This window comes from Falco biarmicus, chromosome 6 (assembly GCF_023638135.1).
Source record: "Falco biarmicus isolate bFalBia1 chromosome 6, bFalBia1.pri, whole genome shotgun sequence".
NCBI classification, from domain to species: Eukaryota; Metazoa; Chordata; class Aves; order Falconiformes; family Falconidae; genus Falco; species Falco biarmicus.
Genome location: NC_079293.1, coordinates 38,958,871 through 38,975,526, shown reverse-complemented (window position 1 = coordinate 38,975,526; position 16,656 = coordinate 38,958,871). Strand labels below are relative to the sequence as shown.

General features: G+C 39.4%; 1 protein-coding gene across 3 annotated transcripts in view; it reads right to left on the bottom strand.

The window, feature by feature from the left end:
• The window catches only part of RPS6KA2 (ribosomal protein S6 kinase A2), a 321,508-nt gene that overhangs the window by 103,630 nt on the left and 201,222 nt on the right, over window positions 1–16,656 (bottom strand). For all 3 annotated transcript variants that reach the window (XM_056344105.1, XM_056344107.1, XM_056344106.1), the window contains 2 exons: window positions 7,428–7,544; window positions 3,242–3,323 (listed from right to left, as the gene is read on the bottom strand). In XM_056344105.1, the coding sequence (XP_056200080.1) occupies window positions 3,242–3,323; window positions 7,428–7,544 (199 nt within the window). The remainder of the gene's footprint in view (window positions 1–3,241; window positions 3,324–7,427; window positions 7,545–16,656) is intronic.

Here is a 16,656-nt window from a genome sequence, read left to right as displayed (position 1 = left end):
CTGCAAAAGGAAATGAGGCATGAAGGACAGAAACTTGTGTGTGATGCTCTCATTCACAACTGAGAGGAGCAGTGGCTTTCTCACTTTCAGGGATCCATGCTGTTATAGGTGCTTATTCAGATACACTCTGCATTTAATAGAAACCTTCATGAGGTAAAGATTAATTTTGTTTTCTCAAATGCTTGTGTGTACAGAATGTGCCTCCGAAAACTTCTGCAGTCTAAAACAGAAAATTTTGGATTCCAATTCTCCCTTCACAGCAGGAATGGTTCTACTGTTTAGCAGATCTTTTTCAAGCTTAAATCTATACATGCAATTGATCTACAAAGCCTCTTTTGTATCAAACAAATTTTTTGAGCTGTAAATGCTTGAATAGTGCTGCTGATGATTGCTGTACCCTTCTTATACTACTGTTTGCTGTTGGTATGTTGGAATCACACTAACAAGGCACAACTACCCCAGAAAGAGGCAGAACTTGCTGGAGGAAGCACTGTTTTATACTTCTGCTTCTTCCTAAATATTATCAGCCAGCCATGGCCAGACTCAGGCTCCTGGGATACGAAACCCTTTGGCAGGAACCCCTATTGTTGTTCTTCAGAGCAAGGTACAAAGCTAGTTTTAATCCATCACTCCTGAAGGCATTTAACTCCCTCACCACCTTACTGATCCAGGTTCTAATTCTTCAGACTAATCCAGAAAAGAAAAAAGTTTTGCTAGCCTCTCTTTTTTTCTTTCTGCTTTCTCTATTATATGTGTTTTGCAAATTTGTTTCACCAAAGAAGAAAACTGCTCTGATATTTAGGGCTGTGTGGCAATGTCAATGGCACTGACACCAGGAGCTTTGCCTTTCCTGTTTATGCTGCACTGTGCAGAGTACAGGTTAGGAACAGACATCATTCAGGGATTTGTCTCGTAGCACACCTTTTTTCAGTAAATACTGAACGCAGTGCTAACAAGTACTCAGGGCTTTGCTCCCACTACTTGACATGGCAATAAATACTTCACATTGGAGTGACTTCCTGCCTTTTTGAGTGTAGGTAGGCAGCAACAACCCAGCATTCTCACTTGAAAGATGAAATTACGCTATTAGGAATATTATCTCTGTGCCGAAAGTTACATGGAAGCTTGCTGACAATGATCCTCATTGTTGCTCGTCTCACTTGCCCTGTGCCAATAGGGTTTTTCCTTCCTTTTTGCACTTTGAGTTAAATAGCTATCAAGTTTAACTTATTTGTAGAAACCAGCATGGACAAATTAGTTCCTACTGATGTGCTAGTTATCTTGAGATTAATGGGAAATTGAGAGCTACCAGGCAGAGGGGTAAGTAACCTGAATGGGAGAAAAATGCAATCCAGTAAGACCACAAAGCAGCCTCAACTTCTGCATCTTGCAAACCATGCTTAAGGAAACAATAAGCAGCCTGCTGTAGTGGCCAAGGCAAGAGAGAAGCAGTGGTTCTGTGTTATAACAAACCCAGGAACTGCAAACACAGAGGTGTTTTTGTTCTTGACGGAAGAAAAATTTGGTGGAATACTTTGGGTAGTTTAAAATCACCATCTAAGTTTTGAGATTTCCTAAAATACTGCCATAACACAGGTTATTGGTTTTGGTTGTGGTTTGTTGTGGGGTTTTTTTCCAATGAAATATAACATTGCAGATTTAGGTATCAAATAATAAGTGACAATCATGTGTTTGGGGATGCAGGAGAAACCCGCCCCCTCTCCAAAGCTCTTTGTGCTCTACACACCTCAGATTTACACAAAAAAAAAGAGAGAACACCCAATTTTCACCTTGGGCAAAAAGTTCTGGGTTGTCAAAAGAAACAGAAGTAAGTCTCTGGTACGTGATGACATTGCGTGGTCACACAGTCCTTCCTCAGACACCATGCCTGGCAGGAGAATACCTGCCCCAGTAGGGAAGGGTCTGAGACTTGAGTTCAGCTCAGTTTGGGCACGTCCTGGTCCAGCTCTTGGTTAAGAAATCAGAGAATCACTCTATTATATGTATTATGTAAAAGGCCTGACCTTTTACTTTTTATGTCATGTGCCCATCACCATTTAAGTGGTTATTTACACCAGGCTGTCCTGCCAGAACAAACTTTTTCATCTACATTCCAAATAAAAAGATCGGCACACCAGCATCACTTCAAACTAACGTTTCTTTGAAAAGGCTTTCTTAGGGGAAAGGGCTGTGCCGATACATGGTTTGCCATTTCCCTGTTTTGATTAGTACTCAGAAGAGGTGCTGTGCCTGCCTGCCACCACCTGCTGTAACTCTACCTTGCAGTTACCGGTAGCTTCATTGTTCTCTTGGTTCCCCAAATCGAGGCACGCTAAAGCAGCTTGGGTTTTTAAGCCATCAGAACTGTCTCCTCACATTAGGATAGAAATCGAGGCACTCTACTGCATTCTGTAAACCCACGCTGTCCAAGAAAGAGCAAAACAGCAGCTCTGGGCAAGATGAACTGTGTCCACCTTACCTGCAAAAAGTGTCAGGCTGCTGAGGGGAAAAAACAGAGCATACAGCTGTATCAGGGAAACAAGAAGATGACTGGATCTTCCTAACTCTGTGGAAGAACAAATGGCAAGGAAGTCAGCTGAGACTGAACTTAATTCTGTTTGCATTTCAGTCCTGTGCTTTACTAGAAGTTTCTTTTTTGTCTTAGTGTGGCTGTAGTAGCCAGTGGCCCTGTAAGAGGATGACCAGCTTTAAACACCAGCCCTGTGGTCATGAGCCACAAAGAAGCACGATCTCAACAACCTCAGAATGACTCCTCACACTTGAAAATACGCTCCGATGAATTTTCAGGCACACAGTGAGAAGCACCAGCTAGAAGGCTTTTCTGCTCAGTAGGAGCCACATTTTACTTTGGCAATATCCTTATTTAAAAATACTTCAGCAACAGAAAGATACTGACACTTTGATACAAATTAATATATGCCCAATAGAAGTGCTATAGGTGACACCAAGAAAGTGAAGAAAGCATGCAGCTGGAGAACTCCGAAGGCTTGTTTTCCTGCTCACACACTCTATAGGTTATGAGTTTTGTGTGCTCCCATACTCTATATGTAATGAGTTTTGTGTATCCTTTTCTAGAACAGTGCAGCAGAATTTTGGAGGACGGCAGAGACATATTCATGCACTCATATATACAAGACAGCAGCAATGCAAAAAATGGTAAAAAAAGTAAATAACAAAATAGCACAGAAATAGACACCGCAGCCACCGTCTCAATCCTTACCTTTCAGAGTTGCCTTCTTAAGTACCTTCATGGCATAAAGCTGACCTGCATCAGATCCTTTGATCTTCCTCACCAGAAATACCTGTAAAAAGCAGATGTCTCATGTGGGTGAGTACGGAACTTCCAGTTACAAGCCTTGCTGCATTTGATAAAGGAAATTATGGTTCAGGTATTTGATTGATAGAAACTATGGTTCAGGAAATCTAATTAAAATTATTAGCTGAAAGTACTTCGTACCTATTTCACCCGCAATTGTTTGAGCTAGCTCTGGAAATCTTCAGTGTTAAGCCTTTATTGCCTCACAAAGAAAATACAGTCAAAATTATTAATTGCCCTTATGCATTCAGTTAAAGATGGGTGAAGAGTCAGAATCAGTGCACAAACATCTTTTTGTATTCTGATCAGCTTTATGTGAAAAAAAGTTATGTCTCATTTGCCCTTAGGAATGTGCAGGGTCTTGAAATTATTGCCATCAATTAAACTAAGGAGAAAAAAACTATTTGGTGTAATTGATGCTGTAAGTAATCAACGGTGACTTGCCTAAGATGTAGCTCAAACAAAAAGTTCATTCAGCTGAAAATCTGTTTGTGCACACTTAACAAAAAGTAGGACTACATTGATTAATAAAGAGGTTATTATAGTAAAGACAGTTCTCCCTGTTACAGTCTCCTATGCTACATCTTCTGGCAGTGTAAATTTTTAATTGAAATGAAATAAAATAAAATTGTAGTTAAAATTGTATATTTTTGTTTTATTCCATGTAACTATTTCTTACTTGCCCCAAGTGCGTCTGAGCACTGGAAGGGCAGTGAACAAAGGAATCAGTAATTTAGTTTGGTCTTTATAAGACCTTCAGCGTTTTAATAACTGAAAATAAAATAAATCTTTTAGCTGATTCCCAAGACTCACTTGGTCCGCTGAGGTCAGAAACACCAGACAACAGTGTCTCTTTTTTAAATTTCAGCACTTGTGTTACTGGACAGTAGCAGAAGCCAAATACAGAAAAAAAATGTAAACCCACATACACAGCATATACATCCAAATATATACATTAACAAAGGGTAGGTGAAATTATGTAACTAATGAATATCTAGTTGGATTACAAAAATCTGCAGCAATTATTTTATTCATTGCTTATTCAGGAACCACGCAGCTTTGTTAACGGTCTCTACCCATAATATAAAAAGTCAAAAAAAGAAAGGAGGAAGTCTGTTCCTGGCACATTATTTGCAACTTGAAAGACTCTTCCTCCTGAAAAAAAACATCTGTAAACAGATTATGATTTTTCTTAAACACCCTTTAATGAAAAGGTTTGTGGGGAGGGAGAACAACTTCTAACAACCAGGTAAAGAAGCTGAAAAATATATAAAAAAAAGGTAAATTGATTCTGAACACCTTAACCAAGGCTTTTACATTTGACAGCATCACAGCTACAACACTTCTACAATACAATTCGATATGTTTGGTGGAACTATCTTTCTCAAGATGTTTCCTGTGCGTATGAGATATGCACAGCTCCTCAGCCGAGCTGCCCTAACTAGCTGAGCTTGGGCACATGCTGCTTGTTCCCATCTCCTGTTGCCTAGTTTGATGAACACACAAATACCTCCGGTGCTCACAACTGTAGGAATAAATGATGAAATCTGGATGCAACAGGAACACATAAGACTTTCTGAAGTGTTTTTCATTAACATTCATGACAAATTAAGCTCAGCTGCTCCAGCATTAGCAGGAAGTAAATCCATTTAGAAGTTTGACTAAACAGAGGATTGTTGGGATATTTTTCTATGCAGCCCTTTTCTATGCTTTTCTAAAGCAAAAGATTTAATTTTTGCATTACATTGAAAAGGAGAAGAAAGTCAAAAGTAAGCTTGCCCAAACTGGATTTTCAGCTGTATTATTATTCCATACCCGTTTTACGGAATCTTTATACAAAAACCCCAAACCCTTAAGATAATGATTTTAAGCTGTACTGCACATAGGACAGCACAGCATGCTGCATCTGCAGAAATATTAGGCTGCAGTTCTAAAAATATCTTATCTGCCATGTAATCTTGCAAAGCTTGTAATACTCGTATTGCTGTAATAAGCAAAATTATCAATTTACACTACTAGTCACTAGTCAGCTGTTCCCTGTTGCATGGGATAGGGCACTTGTCTGCATTCCATCCAAAACAGATGAGTCAAGAACACTGTGTGCTGTTTCAGAGAACATCAAAATAATCATCAAACCAAAAAGGAAACAGAACAAATGAAAATGCACTGTATTGCAAAATGGTGCCATCCTTCTGATTATTCTTAAAGGTAAAGTTATATTGTTCTTGAAACCACCAAGTGGTCCTGGAGTGCTTACTTGACTGGCTACATTAGCTATGCTATACATGTTCACCAGAATAGCACAGGCATGTGGCTGAGCATGACTTTATATTTTCTAGTTTGATTGCAAACACCTCAGGTTACTAACACCTGAACTAGCAAAACTCCCTTAGCTGGAGCAATAGGTGTATCACCCAAATCCCAACCTAGAGAGCTAAACAAGTGCTGTGACTTGCAAAGTGTTGAGAACACTCGGTCTGACACCTAAAGCATCTTCTCTAATCCTGCAAAGAAATTATTTAGGCCTCAGGTGAACAACTTTAAAACTTACTGCTCTGCATCCTCAGGGACTTATGGATTTGAACCATTAGTTCAAATACCAAGGTGAAAAAAATTTAGGTAGTTGGGGACTGCATAAGAAACACAGAGCAGACTTCTCTTCCTTGCATCTTTGCTGCTCTTGAAAGTTTACTGACCTGTTTCACACAAGACATGGACAGTAATTTGTAATCAAATACAGCTCCAAACAGGTATGATGCCCACATTTACACTCTAATCGCCCAGGGAACTGGGTGGAGCATATCCCAGAAATCAGATCTTCTTTTGGGAAGTGGCAAAGGGCCTAGGCATTCTGATTATAAAACGCCTAAAGCTAGAAGGCCAACTTGGACAGTTAATGCGATACTCGAGTACAATCTAAGACAGCCAGTGAACCATTTCTAAACCCTTTACTGCCTGAATCTGAGAACAGGCCATCCTTCCTCTGTTACTTTTGCAAAAGAGATTTTCTTCTCTTGTTCTCCTTCCTGTATTAAGTCATACAGTAAATCTAATTTTGACTTGTTTGATTTTTCACATTTCTTTAAAACTCAAATACCACTACTGTGCTCTCAAGAAATTCTCTAGATCAAAACTCGTTAGTGAGCACTAACTTTCCCAATATCTCTCATCTCAGGGAACTTCTAATAGACTTCCTTATCAATATAATTCTAGAATAGATAGGAAGTTGATTAGTACTCTCAATATAGCTTTGTTCAGGCATAAAACTAAAGGCTGTGATTCATCAGGGTGTTCAACTTTTTGCTGGGTACCTCAGCAACTTTCTGTGTAAGCCAGCTCTTCAAGTTAGCCAGAATGATTCACTGTTGAACTGAAGGCTGGGAAATATTTTTTTAAAACTCCACAAAATAATATACTTTAAATGATAAGGAATTCTATGCCTGATTTAAATGAGGCTCGCTGTTCCACAGGTTTCAAAGTCTCATTTATTTAAACCATCGGAAGAGTTTAAGACTCCTCCCTTTCTCTCCATCTTTCCTATTCTCATTTCCAACTGACACATCCTGCTGAAGAACAATTGTCTTTGGGATTAAGAAAAGCCTTGGACTTCAGATAAAAACGTTGTTTCTCTACACATTAGCTTGTGATCATACAGGTAGGTTTGCTCCCCACAGGCTTTCACCACGATTGTGTTTTGCCCTCACTGGGGAGCTAACTTCTTTAAGCCTCCAAATGTTCCTGTTTCCATCCTCCAAGTAAGCACACAGTGTGCACTCACCTCCCTGGTGGGTGGGTCAGAAAGAGGGAGAGGGGGTCTAATTTTATAAACAGTGATACTCACTAATGCTCGCTTGTGCTTGTTAATTCAGATCCAGAGCCATAAACACTATTTCCTAAACAGTTTTATGTACAGGAATCCAGCTAAAAGACGAAAGTGTTATTGAAATGAAGATAGAAGGGATTTGGGCTTGCTTGTCTGCCTGTACAGTACAATTTATATATGCATAATGTTACGAGTGTAAATGAACTCGGAGAAAGGACACAACATTTTCTGTGTTGCTCTAGGTGATTAGATGGCATTAAAAATTACCTTTCCATATGAACCTTGTCCTAATACTTTCAGCAGCTCAAACTGAGAAGGATCTGCTTTTTCGAAACCTTCCTTCACATGATGACTGATGTCTATTTCCTTCACAATACCTTCTTCCTGCAAAGGAAACAACAAAAAACAAAATCCCCAAATCAGAGCTGTTATTTGTAATAAACAAAACATATTGTTTATTAAAATTTCATCTTCTGTGATGCTACAATCACGTATGAAATTTTAAAAATATAAACAAATGTTTGTCCAAATATTCCACATGCCTGCTACTGGCTGGGGAGGCTAATGTCAGGGCATCCAGGCCTGCTGCTTCTGTTTATTGAGCCTCAAGATATGACGAGGTAAACAAGCTGAAACACAAAAATACTCTGCAGAGCTTGGTGTGCCCATCACAGACCTTGCTAGCAGAGCAGCATGCACACAGATCTGTACTACAGAGGCTCTGGTACACTTTCGTCTGCATGCTTTCCCATTCTCCCTCAAAGTATAATTTAAATCCATCTTAAAAAGCTCCCTCAGTCTTAAGCAGCAATTCTTCCTATGAATAGGCAATAAAGAAATGGCACTGCTAGAAGTAGCTCTCCCTATTTACCTCAGAATGGAAAGTTACTACCTGTAACCTTCTAAACAGAAAATAAATTAATGATTTAGATGTGAAAATGGGGTGGGGTGGGGGGGGAAGAATGACACACACTTTCTTGCTTGCAGGAATTAGCTTTAAAAACTTTGGATTTTCCAGGTTCTTTTGTTAAAATATTTCCACTGTCAATGGGTGCATAATCCTTAAAGACACCGGTCGAACTAGGACTTTTATCTCATAAGCTGTGACATATGGCATTTGTTTTACATGTTTGTTTTTATGTTACTTTGGCATATTCCTCTGAAAAGAGAGTGACTGAGTCATGTGAGACCCAGAGGGACTACACAGAGTTTGCAGCAACCCAGAAAGTCATTGAGCTGAAAAGAAACCTGGAAGAAAGGACCTGCTTTTCAAGGACACAACGACAAGGAAAGATAGGTTAAGGGTTTTTTTTTTTATTTTATTTACACACCTTTTTATTTCTGTGATGTTTTTTACACCTACATTTGAGCTGGTTTTCCTATTCAAACAACTTGTTCTAACTTCTCTACAAGTAAAATGTGGATTTTGAGCACAAAATCTTCTTGTTTCATCTCCTAGATCAAAGGGAATTACTCATTTAGGAATAGGTTTGAATATTTCTGCACCCAGTAGGAATAACTGGAATCTCATAAACATTATTTTTATATGGAAATTTCTGGCAATTGTCCTTTTTATCTCAAGAAAGTATCTTGAGAAAACCTGGAAATAGAACATTTGTTTACCATTCCTAAAAATGATTGTGGAGAAAAGAGCAATAAAATCCTAAAATGAAAATGCATTTAAAAAAACATTTGGCCAAAACACATTCATTTACTCAACATTTACTAAACAAAAATAAATTTAATTCCCTTCTCCTCTAGAAAAACTGCTATCACTTTCTACCAGCTGTAATTCATCTGATGCATGGCAAGCATTACTCCGATTGCTCTCTATACTATAGCTTCATCCTTTCTCTTCCCTACCCTGCCTCCTTACACTCACATGCTTTGGAACAGGGACTATATCATCTTCTTGGTTTGGAAAGTTCCTCTACTTTGTGCACGCTACCAGAATCATGGAAAATAATCGTCATCTCACAGCAACTCATTTTTCTGATGGTAATTCCTCTAGTTTAAGGTTTGCCTGAAAGGAAATGTTTGAAACCCATAACCAGTTTTCACAGATAAATTTTCTAAGTACATAACTGCCAGGATTTCTCCTTGGTTGGTTTTTTTTTTACTTTAATTGCTGTGGGAATATCTTTTTGGTATTAAAAAATAATCTGTTTTCCAGGTGAAAGAAACAATAGTAAACTGATACAAATTCAACACACTGTATTAGCTGTTTCCTAAAGAAACCAGGAATTATCTACATGCCATTACCAAAGGCTCCACCAAGTTCTGAAGTGAGGAGCTTTCATTTTGAGGGACACGCATCTTTACATAAACTGCCTGCAGCTGAGAGACTTGCACCTCGGTTAAGACCATTATTTTCAGCTTAGCCCACCCTGCCGTACTACAGCTTAGGTGCAGTATCTGGACTGCAGGGCTCGCCCCACATCTTGTTCAGCAGTTACTCCATAAGGCTAAAAATCACTCCCCATAGTCAGGGTCCTGAATCACCTCTGCACCAGACCTCGCATGCTTGGGAGTTTGCTGCCACCGAGTGCAGGCAGTTTGGGAGGACTGGCTTCTGCAGGCCGGTCTCTGTGTGCAGACACCCCCCTGACAGCTATCATACAATGAAAACACTGCATGACATTTCCTCAGGTCAGTGCAGCTTGAGGGCACCTAGTCACCGTGTCACAATTTTGCCCATCTCTCTTTGGCACAGAAGCGCAGCTCAGCAAGGACCATCCACTGCAACCAAGTGTAGCAGGTTGTGGATGTGTTTAGGAGACAAAGCTCTGCAAAAAAGAAACTAACTCTGATTTTATGTACAGCAGGTATCTTCCTAAGATTTACTTCTCCTTTGACACCTTGATCTCAAAAACTGTGGATGACATCTACTGCAAACAGCAACCCTCTTTTTAATTCAGTTAGATTGCATTTCAGCCTGAACCATGGAGTCACTTCAGCTATATTTGCAAGTTTAAACGATGAGTGACTTTCAGTTTGTCCATTTATATTAGTCATCAGAGTCACAGGCCTACAACCTTAAGCGTATTTCTCATTGTATTATTGAATTTAATATAATCTCTTTAGATTCGTGAAATGTGTTCAGTTACAGGAATATATTGGAGGAATCAAAGTGATAACTCAGCTTGCTGGAAGAATGGTTTAAAAATTCTACTGTTCCCAGAGAATAGCATAATTAATTCATAACTTACAATAAAAGCACAACACTTTAATTACATGCGTTTTCAGTTTAAATCTGAGAAAAATATTATTTAAAAAGAATGGAACTAAACACAAGGCCTAGCAGGGTTTATCAGAGAAGCACAGAAGGGGCTTCTGGGGGTCATCTAGCCCAACGCTCCTGCCCAAAAAATATCACTGACACTTGATCAGACCAGCTGGTTTTTGTCCGCTGTGGTTCTCAGTGCCTCAAACAATGGGGCCTGAGCCACTTCCTATGGAAGACTGTTCTTTTCTGATTTGCCTAGCTCAGAAATGCCCACAGTTGCATCGAGCTGCCTACTCCGCAGGTCCTTAGGAGGAAGCAGGATATTTTTCTAGGAAGGTAGGATTTCCTGTGGTCTCCTCGCTAGAACAGGGCAGCAAAGCAGCACTGAAGGAAAGCATGCCAGACAGCTCCTTTTTTTTCACTGGTCATCACAACAGAGGTGTTACATGTGAGCTGTCCAAGAGGTAGATGGTATTTTAGCTGGTGTGACAAACCCACTTCTCACTGGAGCAAAACACCCAACTATCAGTATTTGAGACTGAAGAAGAACACAGCTCCTTAAAGGAAATACTATTTCCTTTATATGTATATATCTAAAAATATATACACATTGATGTGTTTGCACACATACACCCATTTGCCTTGCATGCATTTCTATATTCTGGTTACTTATTCTGCTGCATGAATTCTGGAATGAGTACTGTTTGCTAGCTTTACCTTACTAGGAAGAAAAAGTAAACCAACAGTTTTACAGTTCTCTTTTAATATTCTTACTTAGTTGGAATTTCCCCCTATCATTTGTGTCTTTTGAAGTCTCCTTGTATTAAATTAATATGGAATAATTAAATTATTATGGCATATTTTTTCTCAGGTACTGATGATCAGAGTAAACCACAAACTATCACAGCATAAGCATTGTGGGCAGATCTCCCAACTATTTTTGCTCTGAGTTGCATCCTAGAAAGCTCTCTAACATGGATTTTTTTTCACTGGTCCTACAAGTGCAGTGCATGTGCATAGGAATTCACATAACAACAATAAACCTGAGGCAAGATACTGGCAATACAGGCAAAGCCTGCACACTGAAGAAGCTGTTTTGATGGAAAGGATCTCACTTTAGAAAAAAAACATGAGCCAATGTCCAAAATGGTTCTGATCAATGAAGTTGATGGAGTCAAAAACGAATGTTCCACAGTTTGGTCTTGCAACAGCTGTGCACAGCAGCCCGGGCTCTTGCTCCCTGCTGACTTGTCCCGACACTGCATTAGCAGGAATGTTTGACTTGATGAAGCTTAATCTTTTGTAAACTTCTCTAAATATTTATGTTTGCACAAAAAGCATCATCCTGTGAGAAAAGTGAGATGGATGTTCTTGGTGGCTTGAAGAAAGCATACGGTTGAACAGCACAGACTAGGGGAGGGATGACAATGACCAGCAATACATGATGAAAGCAGAATGGAAAGTCCTTCTCTGTGCTAATACAAGAAAGACCTATTCAGGACCTGATTCTATATTGCATTATTCACTTAAAGGCTTCCCCCAAGCCTCCCAAGTTGGCAGAAGTTCTGAACACATGAGAAACCCAGTATTTGAATGGAAAGGCCATTTTGATCTCGTTTCTTCTGGGATATAGGAGAAGAGAGCCGCTGTTCTGGCCCTGTGACTGTGGATGACACAGGCACATCTGTTTTGGTGCTCCCAGGAGGCAGCTGCTCCCTGTAGCACTGATTTCAGATCACTTCCAAGATTTCCTTGTGTAGACCCTGGAGAAAGAGAGGCACTAACACTCAGTGGCTGCTGGAGAGCAACCACAGAAAACTCGTCTAACTGCAACAATACCTCCCTACTCACTGTCACATGTCCGAGTAGGATCCAGAAGCGTAGGGGTACAGACCTGGGAATGGGGTACAAGAAGTCATGCAAAAGGGCAGGCCTTCCTGGACAGTAGCTCTTTTCTCTTCAGCCTCCTATCTTGCTGCTCCACAACCTCTCAGCAAACAGTATGGAAAGAATACCTCCTAGAAAACTGAGAGGTTTAACCCCATTTGGAGTCTTGCCTGGCTCTTCCCTAACAGGTTTCTGAAGGACCAGAGCTAAAGTCATCCTCAAATCCAGAGACCACCTTAATAGTTCCAAATATATTTCAACCACATGCAAAAACTTTCCTCAGCAAGGCTTCCTGAAATGGTCTGGAACATCTGGAGAGAGGGTCATTCCAGAACCAGCTACTTTTAGTGATGGAAAAATTTATGCAACCATATCACATGCGAAAAAGTGATGGTGCTAATGTAAGATGATTATTGTTTTGCAAAATCAGTAAAAGGGTTCTTATTTTTATTCCTTGCCTGGCCATCTCCTCAGTTTCACAGGATAAAGACTGCCATGCAGGTATGGCCGGAAAAGTTAAGCTTAATTTTCAAATAAAAATCTGTGCAGTTTTGATATGCAAGTTCTCCAGTCTTTAGATTTATTGGGCTTGCATGCTTTAGGGCCTGAGGTCAATGAAGAAATTAATGAAAATGTGGCAAAAGGAAATAAGAAATAACGGTAGTTCTTTAAGAGAATTTGTTTGAGAGAATCGTCTATAGCATACGCTCAAGATACAGACTTCATTTTGTTACCAGTCTTGCCATTTGGCAGGTTACCACCTAATGTAAAGTCAAATCATGACTATTTAACTTCCAAGTATCACAGGCAACACAACATTCCAAAATAATATGGTTCATTAGGAAAGCATGTTTAAAACTCCAATATGGGAATAGTTAGGACAGGATATGTCTGATAAAGATGAGGCCAGGTTTCCACTTGTGTGCCACAGGTTCTAATCTGGCACAACCCATAGGAGAGTAATTTTTGTCAAGACATAATAGGCTATTCAAATGCTGCCTAGTGCAGGAAATGAATCGCTGGCCTGTGTTCAGTTCTTTGAGAACAAGTATCCACATTAAAAAATAAATAAAATATGTATAGGAGCATTTTTATTAGCCTCTTCCCAAGCCAGTCTCCAGCAGCTGGAGTAAAATTTGTAAAAGAAAACTTCTATTTTAAGTGGTTTGTAATCCAAGTTCTGGCTTCTGTTGTGGTCTGGAAAGATGTAAACTGAGCAATAATACCATAAATGGGTTTGGTTGTTTTGTTCTCTATTGTCAATTAACATTTGCTTTAGCAACAATGGATTGGACTTATTGAGCCCTTAGAGAAGTGTGTGGAACTCACCGTGAACTCAGTGGATATTATGCCAGGTCTGTATTTGGCTTTCAAGCATAAGGTCACCTACCTTCTCAAAACTTCATATAGAGTTAAATAATGCCCAATAATTTTTAGAGCATTTGGGATTTCTTTCCCAGACCTTTCACAAATGTAAATTGAAAGTTTTATCTTGCATATGGAATGCCACCAAGCAGGTCAAAACTTGGTGGAAAACAAAAACCTTAGAGCAATTTCTGTGGAGCGCAATACTATTGGTCCCTGTTAAATTTAGCAGACTTCTTCCACAGAGAACACCTATTACACCCTCTTTAACACTTGTCTCCAGCTCAATTTTTTTATCCTACATTTTTAGTTTCTTCTCCCTAATGCATATCATTATAGTTGAGGTTCAGCTGAAATCAAACAAACTAAACATGAAGAGAGGAATCACAGAGAGAAAGGGAGTGAATACAATTTGCTGGGTAGATTGGTGAAATCCATGAGTTGGATGTTTTGAGTATTTGGGAAACTTGGGTTCAATCTTTTGTGCTACCAAGCTTCCTATGCATCTTTGACAAATCACTTAGGGTTGGATTCAGCTAAGTAAATGCAAGTATTTATAATGTTGGAGACAATATTTTGAGCTAATTGTCTAGCCTCACTTTGCAGTCAATAGAGAGAAGCAGGCACTCCATGGTTGAAAGAGGTAAGATGAAGTCACATCCTAAAAGTGCACATTTCTCACTGCTGACTAAGAATAAAGCCTAAGAAAACTTGCTGAGATGAGTTCTGCAATTGTGTAAGATGAATTAACGTTTACTGTAAAATTTTGTAAAACACTTTATAAATAGAGTATTGTTGTGGCCAGTTTTTTTAATGGCATGACAAAAAAGATGTCAACAGATATATGTCATGGAAATTTTAATAGAACTTCTATTATAATTACATATTTTTCAAAAGAACTTAGATACTTGAAACATCTTAGGCACTTAAAAAATACTCTAAGGTGTTGGGAGTAATCCAGTTATCAGGATTTTGCAGCTCTGGTAAATTAGACATTACTTCTACTTCCTTCCCAACCTGAAAAATAGGGATAGTTGTATTTTCCTATCTCGTGGCACTACTGTGAGAATTAACACAGAAACAAATGTGGAATTATCTCATACTGCAGTAATGGATAGGCAAATAGTCTGAAATGTATCCAGTAATATCTGGTATCAGGTGGCTTACAACCAGATTCTCCTTTAGCTCAGACAGCGACATCTTAGTCTTGAAGATTGGTGCTCTTTATCTGATGATTTTAGTGTCTTTACAGACTCAGTTCTTGACTAGAACAAATATATACAACATAATGACTGCGAAGATGCATAAGGAGAACCACCTTCTTATTCAAAGTGCAGATATACATGAAGTAGAGGGAGAAGCCAATGCTTGATCTAACTTTCATGCCGGGACTCAATTCATTACCCAGGGTAACTCTAATTTTTACGTTAATTCTGGTGCAAACTGCAATAGTTTAACGTGGATTGGAGAGTAAAAAAAGCTTATAAAAAAACCTTTTGAAGCAAGGGGTTAAAAAAAGCAGAACAAAAGCAGAACCATCTGGTCACAAAAAAATACAAACAGTTGGCCAGCCTTACTCATACAGCAGCACTCTATGAATACTCAGATACATTTGTGAACTTGAACAGAAACAGTCTCGAAATGAGTCACACCATTAAAGGACAAAGAACTCTGCTATATTGCTCTAAGCTACAATAAATAAGAGCAGGACTGTTTTCATCAACATCCCACTTGGCATGGTTTACAGGTGTGCCTTTGGCCTTTACATCTCAGAAGAGCTATAAGGTCCACTACCAATCGTTTCTGGTGGTTAACAGGCAAAAGAACACTTGCTGCTCATTCACCAAGGAACAAACTGCAAGTAAGTCTGGAACCAGTGCCTAGAAGAAATTAATGTTATTCCTAGAAGGGTAAGTATTCTTGTTTCCTTAGGCTGATGCTATGCCACCACTAAACATGGTTATGAAGATACATGCAATAGTAGGGGACAGTATACATCACCACATTTTAAAAAAATACTTACCTTTATACAGAAGGCTTTGCTATTTTACCCCCTACTACAGCTCAAGCCCCGCTCCCAGGTCAGTAATGTGCCCTGTGAGGTCTGGTTGGAACTTGCAGACTCTCTGGAATGCCACCACCTCCCACCACTGCAGCCTGCTCACCAGAGCTGCCTGGCAGCTGCTGCAGTGCACCAGCCCTCATGGGGAAGTCCTAATGTGATGGCAACTCATCGTTCATGCACTTCCATGACAGGATACAGAGAGCCCCCACACCCCTGCATCCCAGCTTTCCATCTGTAAAATGCAGGTAAGGCCATCTTCCTTTTTCATGTGGTTACTGGAGTATAAGGACACCGGAAAGACCATGAAATGCTCAGGTACTGTAATACTAGGCCCAGATAAGAAGGAAGGCAGACAGAAAGGTCGATCTGTTCAGGATACTATTCAAGAAACATAAATACTACAGTTCCCTTATTGTTGTACTCAGCTGCTTCACAGATGAGGGAAAAAAAAAAAAAAGTGCCTGACATTTTACTAGTGCATTTGAGTGTGAAATAAAAACTCCAGCTGCACTAGGAAGATAAACTGCTTAAGCAAAACATATTTGCAACCATTTCCTCACTGTTTCTCAATCCAAATAAAACACTGCTCACCATAGCAGTGTCAATGGCACCACAGCACAGTAAGCAGAAAAGACTCTAACAAAGCCTTGGTGCATTTGCATGGTGTTTTTAAAGAACTGAACCATCTTTAATATGCATGTTAAAGGAAAAATACCAGGTTTCAACTCAAAATGTGAGGTGGAGTGGACAAAAGGCTGTAATAAGAGATAATCGCATTACTGAAGCGTTAGATTAGTCAGTTTAGGAAAAACACCAGTCTGCTGTTTACAAATCACTTGCAGGATTTAGTAATTATCATTTTTTTTCCAAGAGCTAGCACATTTTGCATCCTCCTATTAATTAAATTAAGCATCAGCTAAGGGTTCAACCACCTTGTACTTCACAAACTGGCA